The sequence below is a fragment of the Pelophylax lessonae genome (assembly GCF_965119305.1).
Source record: "Pelophylax lessonae genome assembly, chromosome: 1".
Lineage (NCBI taxonomy): Eukaryota > Metazoa > Chordata > Amphibia > Anura > Ranidae > Pelophylax > Pelophylax lessonae.
The window spans coordinates 432,112,358-432,139,110 of NC_138768.1; the positions used below are offsets into that span (position 1 = coordinate 432,112,358).

Here is a 26,753-nt window from a genome sequence, read left to right on the forward strand (position 1 = left end):
GACCGCTGTTAGCCGCCAGGTTGCACGCAGGGTGCCTGCTCCTGGCACAGCTGTATTTACGCTAATTCATGCAAATATGCGGTCGCACGGTGCCAAGGCCCACCAGCTGAGAGGCTGCATATTTGCGTGCAGCCAGTGCCAAGTGGTTAAAGTAGCGCAGCACTGAATCACAAAAAAATCTCCTGGTCATGGAGGGGCTAAAACCTTCTGGAGCGGAGGTGGTTAATAATCCAGGATGGGTGCACAAAACCTAAACATCAGTAAGTGAACCAAAAGAGCTGCACGATTAATCGCTAAAAAACGCAATCTCAATTCACCCCCCCCCCCCCCCCCATGATCTAAAACTGCTTTTTCTCAATTCTTACAGAGCTGTTCTCTGCTCACTCACAGCTGTCAAAAAAAAAAAAGCCTCTGCAAATGTTTATCAACATTGTTAAGGCTGTTAGAGAACTATAAACACAATATTTTACAAGGTATCATTTCCAACTTTAAGGCTCCGTTCACATCTAGGCGTTTTGGGGCGTTTTTGGGGCGTTTTTTTGCTCTAGGATCAGCTCTCAAAACGCCCAACAAGACAAATCCTATTCATTTCAATGGCCCCTGTTCACATCTGAGCGTTTTGACGCTGTATACAAAACGCCCAACGCTCAAAAAAGTACATGAGCTTCTTTTTGGGCAGATTACAGGCGTTTTCCATTGATCTCTATTCAATCTAAAAACGCCTGCACAAAAATCGCGGTAAAAATCGCGGTAAAATCGCGGTAAAAAACGCCGCAAAAATCGCGGTAAAATCGCGGTAAAAAACGCGCGAAAAACGCTACGCTCAGGTGTGAATGTAGCCTTAGATCAAAGGAATGAACTTCCGTGTGTAAGTGAGGGCAGTTTAACCTCTTAAAGACTAAGCCTTTTTCTGACACTTGTTGCTTACAAGGTAAACTTAGCATTTTTTGGTAGAAAATTACTTAGAACCCCCAAACATACATACATACATATATATATATATAATTAGAGCTGCACGATTCTGGCTAAAATGAGAATCACAATTTTTTTGCTTGGAATAAAGATCACGATTCTCTCACGATTCTCGGCGCAACATCATCTTTTACATTATATAAAAAAACAATTGGGCTAACTTGTATTTTTTCCCCAAAAAACTGCGTTTGAAAGACTTCTGCACAAATACCATGTGACTTAAAAGATTGCAATTTTATTCTCTAGAGTCTCTGCTAAAAAAATATATATAATGTTTGGGGGTTCTAAGTAATTTTCTAGCAAAAAATACTTTAAGAGGTTAAACTGCTCTCCCTTACAGCCGGAAGTTCATTCCTTTGATCTAAAGAAAGAAAAGATACATTGTAAAGCATTTTGTTTATACTTATCTAGCAGCTTTAACAATGTTGATAAACATTTGCGAAATTTTTTTTTTTTTTTTTACAGCTGTGAGTGAGCAGAAAGCGGCTCAGTAAGGCTCGGTTTCCACTAGTGCGACTTGATACATGTCAAGTCGCACAGCAAGTCAAAACCCATTGTTTTCAATGGGGCACGTTTCCACTGCCGCGGCTTCAGTTGCCGCGACCTCAAAAGTAAATCGTGTACTACTTTTGAGCGCGACTTCCCTCTATATATGAGGGACAAGTCTAACTGAAGCCGCGGTTTACTTTTGTTACGAAGTCGTGCTAGAAGTAGCACGACTTCGTAGCCGCACTAGTGGAAACCGAGGCTAAGAATCGAGGACATGCAGTTTAAGGCTCCATGTACACGGGACGTTGTTAAAAGTCCCTTTGAATGCTGGAATTTTTAGGACGTTTGAAACGTCCGTTCGGTCGCGTTTGTACCCGCGTTTAGCGGCGTTTACGGGCGTTTGCGTTTAGAAGCGTTCCTAGAGGTCAAAAAAATTATTCCCCATTAAAATGGAAAAACGCGAACGCTAAACGCGGGTCATCGCGTTCGGACACGTTCAGACGCGTTCGGTCGCGTTTGTGCATTTGAAACGCCGGGAAACACACGTTCGAACGCAAATAATTGCGTTCTAAAAAAAGTCCCTGAACGCAACTGCCTGCAAATGACTGTAAACGACCTGGTTTACATGGACAGATAAGATAAAATGTAGGTGGGTTCAGGAGCTTCTGAAAAAAACGCCCAACTGCTCCTAAACGGCCATTTCCAGCGTCCCGTGTACATGGACCCTAAGATCGTCAGGGGGGTGAATCGAGATCGTGATTTTTTAACGATTAATTGTGCAGCTCTAATATATATATATATATATATATATATATATATATATATATATATATATATATATATATATATATATATATATATAAATTAGCAGAAGCCCTAGAGAATAAAATGGAGAGAGATTGCAATGGCCTTGCAGTCTTTTATATCACTGTGTATTTGCGATAAAGTCTTTCAAACGCAGTTTTTTTTGGGAAAAAATACACTTTTTTAATAGATTAAAAAAACTAAACAGTAAAGTTAGCCAAATTATTTTGTATAATGTAAAAGATGATGTTACACAGAGAGTCGTAAGAGTCAGCCATACAAAGTGTATGGCTGAACTCGCATCCGCACATCAGATCGCATGTAATTAGGAACAGTGCGCTCTGAATTACATGCGATCTCCGCAAACGCGGAAGTGTGCTGTGATGCGGAAAACTCTGCGAGTCCAATGCGGGTTCCTGCATTGCACCTGAATCGCTGTAAATGCTGCGGTTGTCAATACAAAGTTAAAGACACCCCCACATATGATCGCAGTGCGAACTGTGAATCCGGACAGTAATTAGATCGCATGGGTGTGAACAGCCATGCAATCTGATTCTGGTGCGGACAAAAAAAAGGGTCCTTGATGAGTTTGGTCCGAATGCAATGCAAATTCAGCTATACAGTTTGTATGGCTATATTGGCATTGCACAGACATCGCATGAGATCGGCAATGCGGTGCGAATCACATGCAATGTTTGGCATCCCACTGGTGTGAACCGGCCCTTAGTTGACATGAAATTGTGTCCATAATTTTTGTTTAGGCGCATCGTCCACTATGCCCGCTATCCCCCAGCCACCAATCTTGTAACTTTCCCACTGCAGTTCTATTTTCAGTAGTGGGTGGATATGGGAGTCTTAGACTTTTGGTCTGAGCCACCCACTGGAACAAGGACTACACAACGACAGCTATATGGGTGTCATTAATGTAATCAGGAGCCTGCAGCTTCTCCTGTACAGATGCCCACTGCTACGTATATTTCCCTTTGCAAATTGGGAAACGCAGTGCCCTTTCCCCATGTACCTGTGCAGCAAGCGATAAAGGAAACTGGAAATTTACGAGCCCGATGATGTCATCTTCTACTCCAAAAGTAAGCATTAATTCAAATATTTTAACAGCAGTTTAATTTGAGACTGGTGAGAGGGATCTAGCAATGCTAAGTGAGCAGGATCCTGGAGTCCTTTTTCTTTTATGAAAGGAAGTTGTTATAGTTAATTATTACAATCTTGCTTGCTAGTTTTTCTCCATGGTTTTTTTTTTTATATATATACCAAAGCGAATATTTTGGATTTGATAACTGGCAATTCAGGTCATTGGCTGGCTTCTAATTCTGGATGATTCCAGTGGCTGCAGGGAGGTTTCTGGAATATATAAGGTGACTGTTTGATAATTTACTCCATTACTGACCACTCAGATATCAGTTTTGATTGGAGATGGCCTTAAATCTAATAGATAAATAAAAATGTTGTGTATTTATATGTTTCGTGATGTAGACCCCCCCCCCAACCTGCTTTGTATCCGTGTATTCCAAACCTGATACTTGGAGCATCAGCACGGAAAGTATTGACTGTGTGGAAAGTTCTGACATATAGGCCACTAACCTCTTCAGTGCAGGCAGAGAAAGGGGAGAATGCTGCTTTAAAACTAGTTAAAGTGACAGTCAAAAAAAAAAAAGGATTTAATGAAGAACTGAGATGGTAATAACATTTGGACATCAGCCCTGTGTAATTAAAGTGTTACTAAATCCGCAACAGTAAAATCAGTCTGTATATGCACTGAAGCATGCTTGTTATACTCACCGTGGGACCTGAGGGGTTATCATCTGCATTGTTTAAAGACTGTTTTATCCTGTCTATTCTGATCCTCCCCTTCTTCCAATGTCCCCTAACTATCTCCTAAAAGAAAGTGCCTTTGGAGTCATTGCACATGCTCAGTTTGGTGTTTATTGCTGAGTTTTTTTTTTTTTTCTTGGGAGAGTGTATGTGATCAGCACAGGGCCAATCGGACCACTGATAGAGGGTCAGGGGTCATGCAGCCTCATATGACTGTCAGAGGAGAATGAAAACTCCTCCTACCGGCTTTAACCAGGCACTGATAGAAGTCACAAGACTGCAATATACGGCTGATGAGAAAACATATAAGTTTAGATTTACCAAAATTGCATTTCCATGTTCTGTGTACCGTGGGAGACCACGTATAGTGAATGCAGGCTCCTGGGTTTAGTAACACTTTAAAAAAAATGGAAATGTTGATTTAGTTAAATATTGCACGCTGTGTACAAAACTACGTTTTACAAATCCATGCACTGATGTAATCTCTTTAAACAGAATTTTCTCTATCCCTGAGCTCCAGTAGGAGGGATCTCTGAAGTGGCAACACAATTTCCTGTTCGTGTTTGTCACATATTAAGACTAGAAATCCCATCATGCTCTGGGATTAAGGTGGGTCATACATGGTCTGAATTTCTTTGGTTGCAGTAAAAAAATTTGCACGATTCCCCAAACAACACAGACCATGTTGACAGAGAAATCCCTACCGCCGAACTATTGCCTTCTCTTGGCGGGGGAAGCTGTTCCTGCCGGGGGAAAAGACAGTGATTATTGCTAGGGTTTACAGCAGCCGCTAGCAATCACAAGATAATCTTGCAGGCTGGTTGTATCCAAGTTGATCGATCAATGAACTTGGTACATTCAGCCTGCCCATTAACACTTTGCATCGTTTATGGCCGGCCTAAGAGTCAGATAGGGTGTGTATGGGAGGAATCGGACTCCTGGCTTGTTTATTCAGCTATGCTGTACAGTAGGTGGACCTGAGAGTCTGACTCCTGGTCTGATCCGTCCACTGCACAGCATAGTTATATGGCCAGCCAGGAGTCTGAGTCCTCTCATACATGCCCACAGTCCCCCCACATTGCCACCTATTCAAACTGTAGTTTTCAGCAAAGCAAGATCTTGATGCAGTGGGCGGACCAGATAGACTCCCAGTCTGATCCACCCATTGTCTGTGCAGGACTGTGGGCGTGTATGGAATGAATCAGACTGCTGGCCTATGCTGTGCAGTGGGCGGATTACACCGGGAGTTTGAAATCATTGTGTCTACCTACTGTAGCAAGCGGTGATGTAATCACCTCCTCACTCCCTTTACTGAGAACTACAGGGGGGAATGTACAGGTGGCCAGGGAGATAGAGCGCATAAAGACCACTGGTCTTACAAACAGGATATAAGGGGAACAAAGGGCTCCTCACAGAATAAAGAAGGCTGGATTTCCTAATTCTTAATGCCATCAAGGGTTAAATATTGGGCAGCAACGACTGGTTCAATATAAACCTGCCAACCGGTCGACGGGCATGCCCACTTGGTTGAATGAAAAACAATTAGTGTGTGCCAGACTTTAGTGTCCCAAATACTGTACATCAGCTTTATTCTGCAGAATGAGGATTCCTTTTTCTGATCCTGGCTGTGTTTTATTGGTCTAGTGTTTAAACATCTACCAATGCTAGTACAGTTAATATAGTTCAGACTTGGCAGCAGACACTACAAGTGGATTTTCTCAATCATTCTTTATTTTCCTTTCAGCAGCCTGTCTGGGGACTCCTACAGTCAGGCAGATTAGGAATTTCAGCTTCTGTGCAGAGGAAGATGATTATATGCTGTTTTAAAGTCTCAGCTTTATTTCTGCCCAGCATACTTCTGGTCCCTGAACACTGGTGTATGTGAGATTAGCCAACCCCATAAAAGTTTTATAGTGATTTTCTGACTTCCCAGCAGGCTAAAGAGCTGTGCAGGGAGTGGAAGTGTTTCAGCCAGAAGGACATTTTAAGATGTCAAGGCAAACAATGCAGTACATCTGTGCTACACATACTCCTTTCCCTATTTTTTTTCTTTTTCCCTGTAACCACTTGCTGTTTGGGGAAGTTTTTGACATTTTTGACATTTATTTTTAATACAGGTACTTGTATAGCCCCATCAATTTATGCAGCACGTTACACATATATAGTGCACATTCACATCAGTTCCTGCCCTTAAGCATGTTAAAATCAGCATTTTTGTTTGTATTTTTTTTTTTTTTGCTTGAAAGTTCCTATTACCCCCTAAACATTATATATTTTCAGAAAGCAGAGGCCCTCAAGAATAAAATGGTAATTGTTTCAATTTTTTATGTCCCACTATATTTGCTCAACTGCTTTTCAAACACGAATTTGCAGGAATTGTTACAATAAAATTAATTTTGGTGCGCACAATAGCATACCGAATTTGTTCAGTAAAATATAAAGAATGATGTTGCATCAAGTTAAACAATTAAAGCGGAGTTCCACCCTCAAAAAAGTTTTTGAGATAAAAATACCCCTGGGACAATCAGGGCTAGTGCATTTCAGAATGGATAGCCTCTGAACTGTCCCACGTTGCGCTTACCTTGAAAATTTCTTGTCCCGCGCTGCCATCTCAGGTGTGGACATCTGAAGCCAGGGCGTCCTCTTCAGTCCCAGAATGCCCTGCACCAGCCCCGCTCGTCACTTTCAGGGCAGGCGCGTCATCCCTGCACAGCTTCTTGGCATGCCCAGAAGCTGTTTAGCAGGGAATGACGCGCCTGCACCGGAAGTGACGAGCGGGGCCGGTGCAGGCGCATTGACTCCTGGGAGTGATGACGTTCAGCTCCCAGGAATCAATGCAAAGAGGAAGTGATGGCGCGGGCCTCGGCCGCAGAGGGAGGAAGAGCAAGGAAGGTAAGTATATTTTCTTCAAGTAAACAAAAAAAAAAAAAAAAAAAAAAACGTCCATTATCCATTTCTTTTTCAGGTGACACAGAGCAAGCTGCCAAAGTCACTTTTGAGGGTGGAACTCCGCTTTAAGGACCAAGCCTATTTCTGACACATGTTGTTTACAAGTTAAAATCAGTATTTTTTGCTATAAAATTACTTAGAACCCCCAAACATTCTATATATTTTTTAGCAAAGACTCTAGAGAATAAAATGGCGGTGGTTGCAATATTTTTTGTCACATGCTATTTGCGCAGCGGTCTTTTAATCGCAATTTTTTTGGAAAAAATACACTTCACTAAATTAAAAAAAATAAACCGTAAAGTTAGCTCAGTTTTTTTGTATATTGTAAAAGATGATGTAATGCCGAGTAAATAGATACCTAACATGTTAGGCTCGGTTCACATATATGCGATGCGGGAAGGCTGCGAATTCGCAGCCTGTTCCCGCATCGCACACGCACCCCCGGCAGTTCACACTGCCATATGCGATACGCTGGGGGTGTCGATGTAATCTTAACGACACCCCCAGTTTGATCGCATATCGCAGTGCGATCGTGCAGCTCGCACAGGATTGGATCGCACAAGTGTGAACCGCTGTGCGATCCGATTCTGATGCGGCTAGAAAAAAGGGTCCTGTGCGTGTTTGGTGCGGCTGCGGTGCGAATTTAGCCATACAAACTGTATGGCTAAACTCGCACCGCACAGCCGATCGCATGTAATGTCGGAGCAGTGCGCTCCGACATTACATGCGAACCCCGCACACGCACAAGTGTGAACCGGGGCTTATGGTTTTAAATTGCGCACGCTTGTGGAATAGCGACGAAGATTGGTACTTAAAAATCTCCACAGGCGACGCTTTAAACATTAATGGTTACGTAGAGTTCCTGAGGCGGTCTTTTGCTAGAATTATTGCTCTCGCTCGGACAGTCTCGGCGATATCTCACATGTGTGATTTGAACACCGTGTTTGGGGTGCCATTGCAAGTCACGGTGATGGCACGGACGTCTCGCGATTTGCAATGATTCAGGATCTTGCAATGATGCAGTGATTCTGCTCACAATACAATAAGCCAGTATTTGAACGGAGCCTTAGGAATTTGAGATCTCTGCTCCTCTCCATGTAGCACTTTCAGGACGGACAAGTTCGATTCTGTTTGGCCAGTGTTCCGTGAAAAAAAACATACCCTCGTCACTTCCAGTGCACCTACGGAGGGTATGGATTTCTCACGCTAGTTACACTTGCGGCGGTTACATTAAAACAGCTCCTCTGCAATATGAGTCATCTCCGCTCCTTCCCCTGTCACTTCCCTGCTCTCAGGTAATAAATATAAAAGCGGATCACGGAGCCGTGATCGCCGTCATTTACATCTCATACACCCGCCACCGCTTTTATATTTATTAGGCGAGATCAGGCAAGTCACAGGGATAGGAGAGAAGATTATTGATGTTGCAGCCGAACTGTTTTAATGTTACCGCCGCAAGTATCACATTACACACAGTGCCGTGATAATTTCCTACCCTCCGAGCATGTGCACTTGTCAAATTCTTTGCTGTTCAATTACGTATCCGGGGCTCTGAGCATGCGCACTGCTGCGCTGCTCAGCTGTTTGAGACAGGAAGTGACGAGGGTATGGAAATCTAACGAGGTATGGAATTCTAACGTTACACCGGCACTGTTGCAGTGAATCAATATAGTCTGACTATGTGGGGAGAAGGTCCAGTGTTGGTTCACTTTTACATTTTTTTTCTGTAAAGTTTAACGCTTTTTAAAGTCTGTGCACTGGATTTGTGTACTTGTTCATGAGAAGTAAAAATACATTGATCAGACAGACTAGGGCTGGGCGATAAAACGATACCGATAGGTATCGCGATAGTCCCGTGCTTGATAGCAATAAAAGGCTTTGAACGATAAAACGAAAAGTCAGCTCCGACGGGTTTAAGCTTTAAAAATGGCGCCGCCCGTCGCATACATGTCACCGCGCACGCGCCGCGTGCGTAATGACGTGTCGGCGCCGGGCGGCGCCATTTTTAAAATGAAGGCGCCTCTGGAACAGGTAAGTGAAACAGCTTCACTACCTGCCATTATGCAGGGCTGCGAGCTCACTACAAGGGATGCAGTGCTGCGGGCATGGTCTACCTGTACCATGCCCACAGTACTGCAATCTCCTGTAGTATGCCCACAACCCCGGATCCTCTTGTACCATGCCAGTACCCTGCATTCTCCTGTACCATGCCAGTACCCTGTATTCTCCTGTACCATGCCAGTACCACGCCAGTGCCCTGCATTCTCCTGCACCATGCCAGTGCCCTGCATTCTCCTGCACCATGCCAGTGCCCTGCATTCTCCTGCACCATGCCAGTGCCCTGCATTCTCCTGCACCATGCCAGTGCCCTGCATTCTCCTGCACCATGCCAGTGCCCTGCATTCTCCTGCATCATGCCAGTGCCCTGCATTCTCCTGCACCATGCCAGTGCCCTGCATTCTCCTGCACCATGCCAGTGCCCTGCATTCTCCTGCATCATGCCAGTGCCCTGCATTCTCCTGCATCATGCCAGTGCCCTGAATTCTCCTGCATCATGCCAGTGCCCTGCATTCTCCTGCACCATGCCAGTGCCCTGCATTCTCCTGCATCATGCCAGTGCCCTGCATTCTCCTGCATCATGCCAGTGCCCTGCATTCTCCTGCACCATGCCAGTACCCTGCATTCTCCTGCACCATGCCAGTCACCCTGCATTCTCCTGTACCATGCCCGCCGGCCCTGCATTCTCACCCTAGGGTCCTTATTTTAAATGGGTAATAAAAAATATCAATAATTATCGATATCGACCGATATGAAACACTGATATCGTGATACAGTTTTCAGCCATATCGCCCAGCCCTAAGACAGACATATAGCATTTTCCACAGAAGAGGTCTGCAATGTCTGCATCCTTATTTTCTCAGTACTTGTTTTCTTGAGTCTTCATGTTTGCAAACAATATGGCTGTAAAATAAAGATCCTTTCTTTGATCAATTTCCTGATGCTTGTCTGCTGGCTTTTATGTACAGTGCCTTAAAAGAGTTTTCATACCCCTTGAAATTTTTGCACATTTTGTCATGTTGCAACCAAAAACCAGAATGTATTTTTTTGGGGGATTTTATGGTCCTGTTCACACCTGAGTGTTTTTTTAAGCTCGTAAAACACTCATCTCTAAAGTCTCAAAACGCCTAGCAAGCAAAATCCTATTCATTTCAATGGCCCCTGTTAACATCTGTGCATTTTGCCACCTGAAGCAAAACGCCTGAAGCTCAAAAAAGTACATGAGCTTCTTTTTTGGCAAATTACAAACGTTTTTGTTAGAGGTCAATGCCTGCCTCCAAACACCTGCAAACAAAATGCCTGAAAAAAAGCCTGAAAATGATACTCAGGTGTGAATGGAGCCTATCTGCTAGACCAACACAAAGTGACACATAATTGTGAAGTAGAAGGAAAATGATAAATGGTTTTCAAAATGCTTTACAAATATCTGAAAAGTGTGGCATGCATTTGTATTCGGCCCCTATTTACTCTGATACTCCTCACTAAAATCTAGTGGAACCGATTGCCTTCAGAAGTCACCTAATTAGTAAATGGAGTCCATCTGTATGTAATGTAATCTCAGTATAAATACAGCTGTTCTGTGAAGCCCTCAGTGGTTTGTTAGAGGACCCTAGTGAAAAAACAGCATTAAGAAGGCCAAGGAACAAACGGGAAGTTTTTAAAGCAGGGTTAGGTTATAAAATAAATATTTTAATCTTTGAACATCTCACGGGCACTGTTAAAAGTATCATCCAAAAATAGAAAGCATATGGCACAACTGCAAACCTACCAAGACATGGCCGTCCTCCTAAACTGACAGGCTGGGCAAGGAGAGCATTAATCAGAGAGGCAGCCTAAAGGCTCATGGTAGAATCTATCCACAGGACAACTATTAGTCATGCACTCCACAAATTTACCTTTATGGAAGATTGGCAAAAAGAAAGCCATTGTTGAAAGAGAGCCATAAGAAGTCCTATTAGCTTTTGAGAAGCCATGTGGGGACACTATAAACATGTGGAAGAAGGTGTTTTGGTCAGATGAGACTAAAATTGAACTTTTAGACCTAAAAGTAAAACACTATATGTGGTAGAAAACGAACACTGCACATCACCCTGAACACACCACCCCCACCGTGAAACATGGTGGTGGCAGCATCATGTCCTGGTATGCTTTTCTTCAGCAGGGACAGGGAAGCTGGTCAGAGTTGATGGGAAGATGGATGGAGCCAAATACAGGGCAATCTTGGAAGGAAATCTGTTAGTCTGCAAAAGACTTGAGACTGTGGCAGAGGTTCGCCTTCCAGCAGGACAACGACCCTAAACATACAGGCAGAGTTACAATGGAATGGTTTAAATCAAAGGCATATTCATGTGTTAGAATGTCCCAGTCAAAGTCCAGACCTAACTCCAATTTAGAATCTGTGGCAAGACTTGAAAATCGCTGTTCAGACGCTCCTCATCCAATCTGACAGAGCTTGAGCTATTTTGGAAAGAAGAATGGGCAAAAATGTCACTCTCTAGATGTACAAAGCTGGTAGAGAATCCCCAAAAAGACTGTAACAGGGTTCGTACGGTCATGAAAAACCTGGAAAAGTCATGGGATTTTAAAATGGCACTTTCCAGTCCTGGAAAAGTGTTGGAAAATTAACTTAATCCACAAAGTTTTGAAAAAGTCATGGAAATTATTTGTTGCATATGCAGAAAAGAGAGAAAGGTGCTACTCAGTTGAGCATGTAAATAATTTTATTGACACATATAATTAAGAAATGACTTGGAGGTGTAAGCTTCTATCATAGCTCGGCGTCCTTTCCGGGTCCGCTGTGTTTCCGTCCCAGGCTGGCCAGAAGCTGGAAGAGGGGAGAACCAATCAGGGGACTCAGTGTGATCGAGGCAGCACTGAAGTGCATACCTCACTGGAGGGCCACACGAACGTGTTGATGCAGGGGGGTGGTAACCGTTTTCGGAGCATGCGTGAACTGCCTACTTGACGTTCGTGTGGCCCTCCAGTGAGGTATGCGCTTCACCGCTGCCTCGATCACACTGAGTCCCCTGATTGGTTCTCCCCTCTCCCGGCTGCTGGCGGACCCGGACGGATGCCGAGCTATGATAGACGCTTACACCTCCATGTAATTAACATGTATACATAGACATTTCATGAAACATTAAGTCATGAATATTTACTTGAAGTCCTGGAAAAGTCATAAGTATGAACCCTGCTGTAATTGCAGTGAAAGGTGTAAACATTTTTGAAATAATTTTCCTTCCACTTCACAATTATGTGCCACTTTGTGTTGGTCTATCACATAAAATACATTTACGTTTTTGGTTGTAACATGACAATGTGGAAAATTTCAAGAGTATGAATACTTTTTAAAGGCACCGTACTTTGCCACTGTCCTCTTGTGGTAACACAAATGTATGTTACTTTATATTAACAATGAAATGGAATGGTGCTGAAGTCAGATATTTAAACTAAGAAAGCAATGTATTAGTAGTGATTAAAGCTTAGTTGATATTTCATAAGCGTATCAGTGTACTGATACTGCAAATGCTGTTCAGTCATATGCAAGAGGAAAAAAAACCTAGGGCCCAACCCTTTTACTCCCTCTTCGAAGTTACAAGAATTGTGGGAGTAGCATACCAACACTTGTGTTGTAACACAAAGGTAAGCAGCCCTTGCTGCAGGGTCTAGGATCTGTCTTGCCTAGTTCCATTCCAGTTTGACTACAAATGTTGATTAGGGTACGGTTGCATATTTAATTCAAAGTGGCAGCATTCATGCAGATCTGTTGGATTGTATTTGGATGAAAAAAGATCAAAACTATTTTGTGAGTAAAAGCTCTGGATATTGAGAAATGGTGACCTGCAATTTCCTCTGGCAATACTCAAGTGTTTTCACTTGCTTAAGTTTGTGAACCTATTCTTCAATATCCTTGGTTTAAGTCAGGGTCTAGTTGTAATATTGCTTACCCTTTTAGTAGAACAGTTTTTTGTTTGTTTCTTAAAGCTTGACAATTACTCTTACACTAGCAGGGTCACTTGACTGTATTGTTTTCTTTAAGAGTGGACTTCGATATGTAACTTGTAATAAATAGCCGTTGGTAAACCTCCTTGTTTGTCCAAGGTATGCAGAATACACATAAAAATGATACTGAGGATTTGGCCTGGACCAATTTAGGTGTTAGTGTCGGTTCACACTATTGCGATGACAGACATCGCATGTGATTCGGAACGCACTGCTCCTAAAATCACATGCGATGTTTGTGCGGTGCAAATTCAGCCATACAGTTTGCACGGCTGAATTCACACCACAATCCAGTGAACCCAGGATCCTCTTTTTTTTGGTCCGCAGCAGAATCGGATTGCATGGTGGTTCACACCAGTGCGAGCCGATTCGCGTGCGAACTGTCAGATCGCACTGCGATATGCTATATGATCTTGGGGTGTCGTTAACTTTGAATTGACACCCCCAGCAATTTGCATATTTCGGCCTCGCAATAGTGTGAACTGGCACTTGCACTCATTCAACAAATCTTATAATAAAAGAAGTTAATTGTTGGGGTGTGTGTGTATGTATATGTGTGTATATATATATATATATATATATATAGTGTGTGTGTTTATTTTTTATATATATATATATATATATATATATATATATATATATATATATATATAATCTATCATGCACACTGGGTGTTTAGCTCCAGTGCAGGAGATTCTGGCGTTTACTGTAGCTGCAGCTTGGGATGTACAGGCATACTGCCCCACGCAGACTACAAAGACAAAGTGGGAAAGATCCTTGCATCAATATCACTTTTGTTGATGGGGGTTCTTTTTTTTTTTTATTTTTATTTAACCTACTGGTTTGGAAAAAAAAAAAAAAAAACTGCATATGTATACCCAGCTTTAGTCCAGTTTTAGAAACAAGCTCTCCAAAATGTAGCTAAAATCACACAGGCTCTGCCTGCTTTCAGCAGATTGTCAGCTCTATTTCTCAAGTGAGCACATTTTAGTGTATAAATCTTAATTTTTGCCACCTGGCGGTAAATTAGACGTTTATGTGAAGCTAATACCTGAAGTTTTTTTTTCTTTTTTTTTTCTTTTTCTTCTGTCAACATGGAGTTCCACTTTTAGATGATCCTCAATTTGATCTCCTCATTTTCGACAGTCAGGCTGGGTATGGCCAGCGTTACAAAATATTTGTCTGTGAGATAAGCGAATAGGAAGTTGTCAGAAAACAAATAACTAATATTTCCATCTTCTGAAATATAATCAGTTCTTCTGAGCCCCAAAACGTTTCATTTATTTAACAAAATGTTTTTTTTTTTTCTTTCTTTTTTTTCTATACGAGCAAACCTAATTTTTAAAACCTTTGCACTATGACTTTGCATCCTGCAAAGGTCTTAATTTTTTTACTTGGTAATTGGACAAACAATTTATTAAAATTTAGATATGTTTATTTTCTTTTTAGTTCATTTATACTGATATACGTTGTTTTATTTTTTTAGCGGGCATCTGACGAGCTTCTCTCTTCTGGTATCGCTAACGGTCCTTTTACCATGAGCCATTCCACTCCAGCTACAGGTACAGTGAGTCTGAGAGCTAGCGTGCTGACCTTCTGCAGGCCTTGAAATACATCATTTCTTTTTTTTCAACCTCCAAAATTTTTGTTACAGCAGAAGGAATGAGAACATTTTCCGGATGCTATCCTTTTTTTACATTTTTTTTATTTTTGCAGTTCAAAACCTTTTTACGAGTATTGTTATAGATAAAACTGTGCTCCATAATTTCTGGAGTGCTTTAAATCCACTTGATCATTGGCTTTAGCTTTCTACTGTGTTTTTGGCTTTTTGGATACTTTCGGAAGCCCCACTGGAAAGCCTGTCATGCAGAATTAATAGATTAAAGCTGAAGTTTAATCTGTTTATATTTTGCCTTCCCTGGTTCCTTCCTCTCCCCTCAACACAATGACATTTTAAACCTAAAACCTTTCCATTTTCATTATATTGTTTTAGACCCAGTGACGTCATTGCATAGTCTCTGTGCTTCCCTATGCAGAGAAAGTGAGAGGGGCTGGCAGGGGGCAGTACATTGATTTCCCTGCCTAAGTATACCTCTCAAGATCCCTCAGCCCTGATGCAAGCAGTGGGCTGGCTCTTGGGAGGAGTTATGCAATTACCAACATTTCCTGATGTGTGGGGTTCAGTTTGGAGGGGTGGATGTTGTAGACAGGCTGCCTTTTGCATGCAGACTGTCCTAGATTTAACACACGTGTAATGCTGCGCCTCCATGATTGCAAAAGCAGAAATCCGGTGAATTAAAGGGGCTGGCCAGGGGGACAGTAAGCCTGGAGAGGAAGAGGCTAGATGATGCTGGATGTCCCCCAGCCAGGAAATTAGGCAAGGTCTATCTGACTTGCTGAAGGTTTTTTCATGAGAGAAGTTCAGTGTGTAGTGAAATCAGATTGAACAGTTTTAAGTACAGCATAGGAACTTGTACAACTCTCAAGAAGCTAAGGCTAGTCTTTAGTTCTAAGCTTTGGGATTAAAACTGAAGGTTTCTAATGGTTGTAAAGGCTGTTATTTAAAATCCAAAATATTAAACCTGGCATGTGCACCTGCACTTCTTGAGTCCCTCGCTGGCCCTGTCTGCTCCTCCTCTTCTCCTTTCCTAAGCTGGGCTGTGTGCATCAATAGACACACACAGTGCTGCTCGAACCCTACTCCCTTTTCACAGGATTTGACTGACAGCAGCAGGAACCATTGGCTCTCACTGTTGCCGAAGGCTCCTGTGAGAAGTGGAAGGAGAGGGGAGAGAAGAGATACAGCTCAGCTGGATTTATAGAGAGGACTCAGGTAAGTGCAGTGAAAAAGTGTTTGGTGTTTTTTTTTTTTTGTTTTTTCTTTTTAACCTTTAGAGCCACTTTAGAGAAGTACTGTCAAAGCTTGTTTGGCTATACTACTGTGGATCACAGGAGTGCAGTTTGTTCTGCACTCCTGTGACCCATTTTTAGCAGACAATGGGAAGATGGGCGCAGGAAGATGGGTGTAGAGCAGATAACGGTGACTGACAGTCACCAGCTCTCTGCTTGCGAAGCTCTGAGAACCGAGCGATCAGCAGTGTTTGATCGCTCAGTTCTCTCCCCAGTCTTAGAACTGGTGGAAGACTGATGCTGCATTCACCTAATATGATTTTTGCAAAAAAAAACTTCTCTTTTAAGCTTTGGGATAGATTGCTTCAGCTTTAGGATAAAAATCAATTACAGTTCACAGGAAAGATAATCGTCAATTAAATTTTTGTTTTGTAAATAACCAGTCCCTAAGGCTACATTCACACCTGAGCGTAGCGTTTTTGCGCGTTTTTTACCGCGATTTTACCGCGATTTTTACCGCGATATACAGGCGTTTTTTGATTGAATAGATACCAATGGAAAACGCCTGTAATCTGCCCAAAAAGAAGCTCATGTATTTTTTTGAGCGTTGGGCGTTTTGTATACAGCGTCAAAACGCTCAGATGTGAACAGGGGTCATTGAAATGAATAGGATTTGTCTTGTTGGGCGTTTTGAGAGCTGATCCTAGAGCAGAAAAACTCCCCAAAAACGCCCCAAAACGCCTAGATGTGAACAGAGCCTAAAAGACCATTTCCAGTGCACTGTGGATTAGCTAAAGAGAAAACATTGCCATCTTTGCCTGCCTTGTGGCTTTTTGTACTTAAAATTTCTGACTTAGGCATACAGAGAGGAATTGGGTTGAGTCACTGCTGGGAGATCTGTTGAGCCTGTAAGCAAAAGGCATGAGGCACTAAAGCACTAAAATTTTAATCATACTTGCCTAGGTGGATGCAGCATCAGTCCGATGCTGCATCTGTCCCCTGCCAGCTCTAACACTAAGATCCGAGCGATCTAACACCGCTGATCGCTTGGTTTTCACAGCTCCGTGGTTTTCACGCTCACTGGAGCAAGAGGCTGTGGAGAGGGCAGTAGCAGCCGCCTCAGGCTCTCAGTGGCTCGCTGAGACGCCAAGCTGGTCCCAGCATGTGGGCGGATCCTGACCGTATGGTCACGATCCTTCCCGAGCCTGGGCCAGCTTTGTGACATCAGCTGACAGTGGGCTTCGGTCCCCTGTCTGTTGAAAATGGGTCACAGGATGCAAAACAAACTGCACTCCTGTGATCCACAGGAGAAGTACACCCAAGTGAGCTTTGGGTGTATTTCTTCTTTTAAAGTGATTGTAAAGCTACAGTTTTTAATTTTTTTTTAAAAAAGGCCATAGAGAGCAGCACTGCTGCTGGGTTAAGCTAGGACTCGGGTAAGTACTGCAGGGAGGGATGATCATGAAAGGTTTATTCCCTTAATGCAGAGAAAGCCTTATTGTGAAAAACTTTTTGTCTTTACAACCACTTTAAAGAGAATAGCAGATTGTTATATGCAATTTTTCATAAAGATAGGGTAAAAAATAAAAGATGTTTTTAAAATTAGATGACTATAATAAAGAAATTGTGTACACAAACACTGCACTTTGCTTTGCTTTTAAGGATATAACATTTTAAATGGTGCATTTGTGATAGGCCGGGAATGTTAGTTGTTGCTCAGCATGACTCACTTAAGCTTAGCTGTATGTGAAATAAGTAGTCGTTGACCACTATAGCAAACTCAACACAAGCCTTGTCAGTTTAGCTAAAATGTTTAGTAAGTGTAGTTTACACGCTGACAGCGCAGGCATCATAGCTAGCTACTATGTGCAGCAGGGCTAGGCTATTCAGATTCCTGTGAATGAAAAAAACTACACGTACCGTCTTCTACCGCAGCAGACATACTTGGAGTTTTAATAAGCTGCGAGCTGTTGCTCAGCACGCTTGTAATTCATTCAGTCTTCTCTAGCTTTGTAACTAAAAGCACTTCCAAAGATATGAACATAAAGCTAGAGGTGGACTATGCAGGAGCTTGACATTGCACCCACCATCTGACAGCACACAGGGAGTGATAGCTATGTGCATGCGCAGCATATGTGCTGAAACATTTATGTAGGTCTAGTTCTTGACACGTAGACCCCCCCCCCCCCTTTCGTTTTTTGAAGTTTTAAACCTTTAACTGTTTGTTGTATATATGTCTTAAAATTAAACAAAATGTAGCAGGCAGCCATAACACCCAGAGTATCATAAGACTGTGAGAGCCTTGCAAAAGCTGTCCCCTTTCTGATTAAAACTTCGTAGTGAAAAGTCTGAACAAGCATGCAGGGGGTTAGTCACTGCTGTACTTCATTTAGTCGTGCTTGTTAATTTCAGCTTGGGCTCTTGAGATCTATAAAATATTTTAATGGAGGTGCTAAGGAAAGCCTGGAGAACAGATGAAAAGGAACCTGAGAGCCCTACCTGAGGCTGAATTGGATGTTAATAAATTCTATACATTTTTTAACATGCATAGCCTCTGTACAATCTATTTATACATCTACTGGCTCATAGATATAATTGGTGGATTTTATAAGCTAATATGTAAGCTTCTGATTATTTTATATTTTGGCAATGATGATTTGATTGCTTATTTATGGTAATTTTTTTTTTTTTCAGCTAATGGGAACATTAATAAATTTAGAGGAGATCGCTCCCCTTGTTCCCCATCAAGAGTACTCCACATCCGAAAGATTCCAAATGAGGTCACAGAGTCTGAAATCATCTCATTAGGTCTGCCATTTGGAAAAGTAACTAATCTTTTGATGCTGAAAGGAAAAAGCCAGGTAAAATTAATTTCATTCTGAATAATGAAGTTGTCCGTCATTATAAAGTGCACAGAAAACAGCTTCACAAGTGTATGGAAATGATGTATAAAAAAAAAAAAAACTCTGTGGTGCACAAATTGTAACGCATAAACATGTGACCTGTCAGTTTTGGAGGGGAGTTCTGGTCAGGTGGGCAGTTAAACTAAGCAGGAAATTATTAAGCTCACTGTCGGCTGATGTCACAGAGGCTCTCAATGCTCCGAAAGGATCCAGACAATGTCAGGATCCACCTATGCCTGATCGGCACCTGGCTCATTGTCTCAACACATGGCAGCCTGAGCCAGCTGCTCACACCCCTTCTCCAGATCAGCGCTCCAGTGAGCGCTAGAGGGGCAGAGCAGTGAGTGGTCACTGCTCTCTTCTCAGAGCAGACTGAGAACTGAACGATCAGCACCAATCATCATTTACACAGCTCTCGGGGCTTAAAGCTGGTGGGGGGAAGAGCTGCAGCATGGAAGGGAGTATGTATGTTTGTTTTCTCTTTCGTTCATTGACGGACACAGCTCCTGATCTTCTTAAACCTTCGGTTATACTGCCCCCTACAGGAGTAGGACACTAGGCAGAAAAAAAGACTGACTACGCCTATGGGCAGTCCCAAGGGATATACTCCCCCCCCCCCCCTCTCTGCTATAGGGACTTTTCTGCCTAGTCAGGAGTAAAGACCTAGTTCCTTGCTGGGATGTTTGGTCCTGGCAATTTCTTTCCTTTTTAGATTTTTTTTTTTTTCTATTTTTTTCTTGCGAGATCTACAATCAATTGCCGGACTGGGCGATGAGCTGGATAATCCAGACCCAGTGGTTACTCCAGTCTGGGCAGCGAGTGCGTGCAGACCTGAGCTCCGCGCTAGATCGGCCACGACGTAGCCCCACCGGACAGGGGCTGGCCTGTGAGTTAAACGCTTCGCGAGGTCGCATACGACCGTGTTTTGGCCTGTGTCACAGCGTTCCTTCTGGCCAACAGCCTCCCCCCATTTCGATGGAGAAGAGGTTCTGTCTGGAGGGTTGCCCGTCTGGTTCCTGGTATGGTAAGTAGATGTCCCCCCCTCTCCCTGAAGGGTTTTGGGGTGAACGTGGGCCCCTCCATGGGTCGGTCTGACCCCTGGGTTCCCTTCCTCCCCGTTGGGCACCACCCCCCTCCACCTACACTTGGGGTTGTGTGGTTGTCTGGCCTACGTCCTGGGGCTGGGTACTGTACTAGCGATGGGGGTGGGTGTGCTGCTGGCGACCGGCCGATCGGCTGTGTGTGGAGGCTCCTGCCAGGGCCCCCCTTCTTGCCTATGCCTGTTTCTGAGGCCTAGGGATCCCTCTTGGGTCCCTGAGCGCCTCATGGGGGCTGCCAGTTTCTTGTAGTCTGTGTGCTGTATTGCACGGTGGCCATGTTTGTGTAGTCCAGTGGCCATTTTGCGGTAGTCCGGCATTGAAAATAGCGGTGGCCATGACAGTGGAGCCTTTCTGGGCGGCGATTTCGGCTGTGGGAGCCCCTCCTCATCCCCTGGTGCGGACTCCTGGATCTTTTCATTCCCTGGATGCCGCACATTGAGTGCAGATTATCCTGATGCTGCCGGTGCTTGTTCTGTGGGGTGGTGAGTCTGGTGGGGTCCTCTCCCTCTCTGCTGCAGGATTGATTGGTGCTCTGTTACTGGTGACTGGGTGGTGCTGCCAGAGCGGTGGGGGGTGTCCTTTAGCAGTGTTTTGCACTTTTTTATGTGGGGATCCCCATATTGATTCATGGAGTCTTTGGAGTACGTTTCCCCACCTGTCCCAACCATCTATTGATACACCGACCGCCTCTTTTTTTTTTCCGGGCGGAGGTGGTTTTTGGGTGACGGGCTAGCAAAAAGCACGCCCCCCCCCCCCATGCCTTCTCCTGCCTCATCGGTCTCCTCAGATCCTGAATCTGATTCCGACGTGGCTCAGCCTGCTTGGTGTCTGAGACCGCATGCCCTGAATTCTCAGATAGTAAGGATGATTCCTCTACACCGGTAGCTGCGCCCGAAAAGGCGCTGATGGCCCACTGATTGTGTCTGTGCATGAGACTTTGAAGATGGAGGACCAGCTGAAGCTGCGATGGAGGCACAGGTTCCCTTTGGCACTCACAAGCCATTCAGAGCGGCAAAGGTGTTTCCTTTCCCCTCCTACTTTGACAGAATTGTGGGGACGGACAAATCCTCCCCTTGTGGTATCTAAGCAATTTTCTGTGCTGTACTCCATGTGGAGTCCCTTCTTAAAAAGTGGACTTTTCTAACGGTGGTGGACCCCCCAGTTTCCAGATTGAACATGGCAACCATGATTCCGGTTGAGGAGTCTCCAGCCTTTAAGGATCCGGCTAACAGGAAGATGTAGGCTGTGACTTTTGCGCCATGACCTGGAGGGGGAAGTAGCCTCCTCCTGCCTTTGCTGAGCTAGCGGACCGGACCAGTTGGTCCAGGAGCTGCAGTTTATCTGTGATGCCACTTTGGATGCGGCTCCCCTGCTTGCTAGACTATCTGTTTCGACAGTGGTCCTCAGGCATGTTTTTTGGTCTGCAGGCCAGACTTCTAAAAAGTCCTTAACTGATCTTCAAGGAGATCGCCGGTTTGAAACTACCCTGGATGACATCATTAGAAGTCCCATAGGGGGGAAGAGTACCTTTCTTCCGCAAGCTAGTAAGGGCAAAGATCCTCGTCAGAGATGTGGCCCGTCCTTCTCGGCACACAATGTTTTTTCGTCCCTCAGGGTCGAATGACAAGGGATCAAAGCCTTTCAAGACTTCCTCGGGAGGATCCAAATGGCCTTGGTCTGCCAAGTCGAAAGTGGGCTTCTCCAGACCCACGGACAAGGCTCCTTCAGCATGAAGGTTCGCCCTCACTCATGTCTGGGGTGGGGGGGGGAAGTCTTCACTGGTTCCCGGATCCTTGGACTCCTTTTGTACAAGATAAGTGGGTCCACGAATGTAATACGGTCTGGCTACAAGATCTAGCTTCATTCTTACTCTCCGGAAAGGTTCTTTCCTTCCAATGCGTGATGGTCCCTGGACTACATAGAGGCTCTTAGGGGCAGTGCAAGCCATTGTACTTCAAGGGGTCATTGTTCTGGTTGCGACTTTGGAACGTTTTCAGGGGTTTTATTCAAACCTGTTTACATTTCTCAGGAAAGAGGGCAAGGTGCGTCCAATCCTGGACCTCAAGGCACTGAGTTGCTTTGTGCGGGTACAGAAGTTCAGAAATTGGCTTTGAGTACCATTAGAGCTGCACAATTAATCGTTCAAGAATCGCAATCTGGATTCACCCCTATGCGATCTCCATAACGAATATCGGCGATTCTGGGGGGGTGGAGTAGGGGAAGCCGTCGGCTGTGGCAGAGCCAGCCTGGAACGCAAATGGCGCCGCCAATGCAGGAACTGACGTCAGCAGTGAGAGACCGCATCCACTGATGGGCGGTACCTTCAGAGGCCCCATGGGCGCTGCACTCCAGTCCTCACATGGCATGATGTGCTTTCCATCACGTGCAGTAATCAACGGGGAGGGGGTCTATCCCTAAAAAAGAAATAATTAAATGTATATTATAATGAATAAAATATATATAATATATCATTCATTATATTATATTAACGAATAATTACAAATCGGTGTGAACCAAGCCTTATGTTGGCCATACTCGTATTACTTTTCAGACGAGAATATTCATACAAAAAATTTTGTACATTCGCTGAATGAAAGAATGCAATTTGAAAATTTCACTTGCTTTTAACATTCAGTTTTAAAATGAACGTAATTTCTGAACGAAAACCACATACACAGTCTGAAAATTGCTTTGACCAAATATTCTGCTCCTTCGAATTTTCCCATCACTGTGGTTAAAAACGAACGTCAATTTAACCCCAGTAACAATTAGAAAATCGAACGAACATTCTTAAAATTAAATTTTTTTTTTTGAAGGAAGACATTGTTTTTTGTATGGCCAGAATAAGTGAGAGCAAGCACAGGTAGCTTTTACTAAGCCACCTACCTATGACAAGGTAGTCTGTCATACATAATATATTACAGTTCGGTCTGAAAATCTGCAAAACAGTCTTTATTTTTTTTTTTGTTTAACCTCTTAAGGACCAGGCCTATTTCTGACATTTGTTTACAAGTTAAAATCAGTATTTATTTGCTAGAAGAACTTGGAACCTCCAAATATTATATATTTTTTTTTTGTTAGCAGAGACCCTAGAGAATGCAATGGAGATTGTTGCAATACTTTGTCACACCGTATTTGCGCAGCGGTCTTACAAAGGCAGTTTGTTTTGGAAAAAAATACAATTTTATGAATTAAAAAATAAGAAAACAGTAACGTTAGCCCAATTTTTTTCTATTATGTGAAAGATAATGTTACGCCGAGTAAATTGATACCCAACATGTCACGCTTTAAAATTGTGCATGCTCATGGAATGGCGACAAACTTTGGTACTTAAAAATCTCCATAGGCGACCACCCTGGCAGGGGGTAGCATTGAGGTTGTAACAGAAATTAGCTCACAAAGAAGACAAAAAAATAAAGGATATAGATAACGAACAAAGAACAAAAAATTGCGTGCTAACACAACAGTAAATAGAAGTTTTTTTTTTTTTGTAAACCATAAGGACTAAGGGGTTCCTGGGAGATTCCCTACAACTATGGGACATCCCCTGGACCCACCAATATCTGAAGGGTGGTGCAAAATACAGTGCAGACTGTACTGAGGAGAAAGAAAAAGATCAGAGGAAAGTTAGGTGGTAAGATAAAGCTAGGGAAAAGGAGCTAGCCCACCTACCAAGTAAGGATATAGAGAAGGGGCAGAGAAATTTGGGAAAGAAAGGGAGGCCAGGAGGTTAGACCGAAAGATGGGGAAAAGGGGGGAGGGGGGGCTCGGGAGAACCAGAACTGTCCGTCACAGGCGGCCCATGCTGGCTGGGGGGAGGTTAGGAAAGGCCTAGGACAGCCATGGCTCCCAAATTTTGTTGTATTATATCTTTCATGGTCCCTATATGTAGATCAGTTCTATATTGTTCCACTTTAAAGCATATACAGTAATTTTACTTGTCTGCATAAATTAATTTGTGATATGTCACATTATATAGCAAGAGTTAACTATAACTAAGGCAAAACTTTTTTCTCTATCGTTCATTGACAGACGCAGCTCCATATCTTCTTGACCATTGGGTTTTGCTGCCCCCTATAGGAGTAGGACACTAGGCAGGAAAAAGCTTTACCATGCCTATGGGGCAGTCCCTGCAGGCATTCCCCCCCCCACACTCTGCTATAGGAGTAGGGCCTAGTTCCCTGCTGGGACTTTGATCTTAGCTGTTTAAATTTGGGAACCTTTTTTTTTGTGATTCATTTTTTTTAGTTAGAGTTCCTTGAGAACTACAAGCAACAGCCGGCTGGGTTTCGGACTGGATATTCTAGATACTTAAGGTCTCCCAGCCTGGCCAGCAAGCGTGAGCACTGAGCAGGTTATAGTCCAGCTCTAGGCCTTCGGAAAGGTAGCAAGATGTGGGGCCAGGGTTGGGATTTTAAGGGTACCGTTATATAACTAATAAGAGAGATGTATCTACAAAAAATATCTAAAAAGTATATAATTTTATTAATCACATAGAGTGAAAAGAATACAGATACAAATACAAAGACATTACTGTTACAAGATAACATGAAACATCATCATGGTAACAACATAATTGATAAAATATCATCAGAGATAATTTCCTTGAAATTGTGGACAGGACTAGTCAGAGGTCACAGTCAGTCTGGAGGTGCCAGGACTGGTGTGTGTCCCTCTAGTCAGTCCGATTACCACTACCCGATTACCACTTGGGTAGTGGTAATCGGACTGACTAGAGGGACACACACCAGTCCTGGCACCTCCAGACTGACTGTGACCTCTGACTAGTCCTGTCCACAATTTCAAGGAAATTATCTCTGATGATATTTTATCAATTATGTTGTTACCATGATGATGTTTCATGTTATCTTGTAACAGTAATGTCTTTGTATTTGTATCTGTATTCTTTTCACTCTATGTGATTAATAAAATTATATACTTTTTAGATATTTTTTGTAGATACATCTCTCTTATTAGTTATATAACGGTACCCTTAAAATCCCAACCCTGGCCCCACATCTTGCTACCTTTCCGAATTCGACTAGGGATGAGGTACCTCAATACCTAATACTAAATCGAATGGGCTAATTTCTGCAGCTCTAGGCCTTGCCACGACAGAGCTCCGATGGACGGGGACGAGCCCACGAGTGGACTGTCTCGCTGGGACACAAACAACCTGGGATGCCCTGAGTCGCAGCATTCCCCCTTGCCTTCAGCACCCCAACCCTGGGTAGGAGGTAGTCTGTTCGGTGTGGTGCCCACCTGATACCGTGGTATGGTGAGTAAGTGTCCTCCCAATTCTCTGGAGGTCTCCGGGTGGACGTGGGCCCCCTCCATGGAATAGTCTGACCCTCGGATATCCCTCGGTTCCCCTGGCCTCTCAGGCATACCAGGCCCCCCTGTAGCACGTTCCTACCTCATGGGGGGCGGGTATATTATGGCTGCTGCGGCGGTTCTGCGGGGGGAGGCATCCTGGTGGGGTTTCCTTCAGGGGACCTTCTGATGCCTCTTATATCATGACCCCCTGGGGGTCCTGGAGACCGCATGGCGTGCCGTGGGGGCTGCCATTTTGCTGTAGACTTTTTGCTCTGCGTTAATGTAAAAAGGTTTTCTAATTACAATACATGGGCAGCCATGTTTTATTAGTTCCCCATAGGAATGCATGGGGTGGCCATTTTCTTGCAGTCCACGGTTGCTGGACAGCAAGGGGAGACACTAAAGGCTGTAGGCATGACCCAGGTGCTTTTTTATTTCCTGTGCCAGATTGTTTCTATCTTCTGCACAGAACGATCCTGAAGCCTCCAGTCCGGTTTTGGTGGTAATGTTTTTGGGGTCCCTGTAGGTATTCCTCACTCAGTGCTGCTGGCTGTGTTAGGCAGGGACTTATAGTACCGCTGGTACAGCGGTGCAGATCGCGTTTTTGCGACTTTTTTTAAGGTGACACTGCATTTTTGTTCAGTGCTAATGGAGTCCCAGGACAAAATTTCACCTACAGACCCCTCAATGCGGCTGCAGAACCTTCTGGGTCGGAGCCCCTGTCTGCTTTTACAGCAGTTTTGGAAAGCCTGGTGTCAAAAGGGGATTTAGTTTTAAAAAGTGCAGCTAGCCAAAAGCGCCCCTTACCTTTACCTCCCTCTGTGGTATCCTTAGATTCTGAGGCAGATATGGCTGCTGCGGATGCACCTCACCTTGGTGGATCTGTGTCTTCACATTCTGATGGCGAGGATGATATGTCCTCATCAGCCTCCGCGCGGGAATGTGCGTTGGTGGAGGTTCTTATAGTATCGGTGCAGGAAACATTAAAAATGGCGGATGAGTCTACAACGTCCAGGACCCAAGTGTCTTTTGGCACCCGCAAATCCCAGAAGCTGGGCAAGGCGTTTCCCTGTACGGCACTTTTTGACAACCTTGTCAATGAACAGTGGGGGCGCAATAAATGTTAGTGGTGCCCAAACGCTTTAAGCAACGTTACCCTTTCGCGGATGCGGTTTCCACTGGGTGGAATGTACCACCCGAGGTGGATCATCCGGTTTCCAGACTGAACAAGTCTACGGTAGTGTAACGGAACCGCAACCCACACTGTACTTGTGGACTTCCGTCAGTATTGTAGGGTGTGAAGTGCGCTGGATATAATTTGGGTAAAGCTGCAACCTGAAAAAATGTAATGTGACAATAGGGAAAAAGGTGCGCTAAACTCTTGTGGGTGTTCCCTAAGGGGATAAACCAAATGTGGTGTAAAAAACTGATGAATCAGATGATGAGAAAGGAGCGCCGCAACGTCATCATTCTTTGCCGC

General features: G+C 43.9%; 1 protein-coding gene across 4 annotated transcripts in view; it reads left to right on the forward strand.

Annotated features, from left to right (window-relative positions):
- PTBP3 (polypyrimidine tract binding protein 3) overlaps positions 1–26,753 on the forward strand; it is a 207,850-nt gene that overhangs the window by 85,512 nt on the left and 95,585 nt on the right. For 2 of the 4 annotated variants that reach the window (XM_082255861.1, XM_082255860.1), the window contains exons 2-3: positions 14,591–14,666; positions 18,649–18,815. In XM_082255861.1, the coding sequence (XP_082111987.1) occupies positions 14,642–14,666; positions 18,649–18,815 (192 nt within the window). In that variant the 5' untranslated portion in view covers positions 14,591–14,641. The remainder of the gene's footprint in view (positions 1–14,590; positions 14,667–18,648; positions 18,816–26,753) is intronic. The other 2 variants (XM_082255862.1, XM_082255863.1) reach the window with 1 other exon arrangement.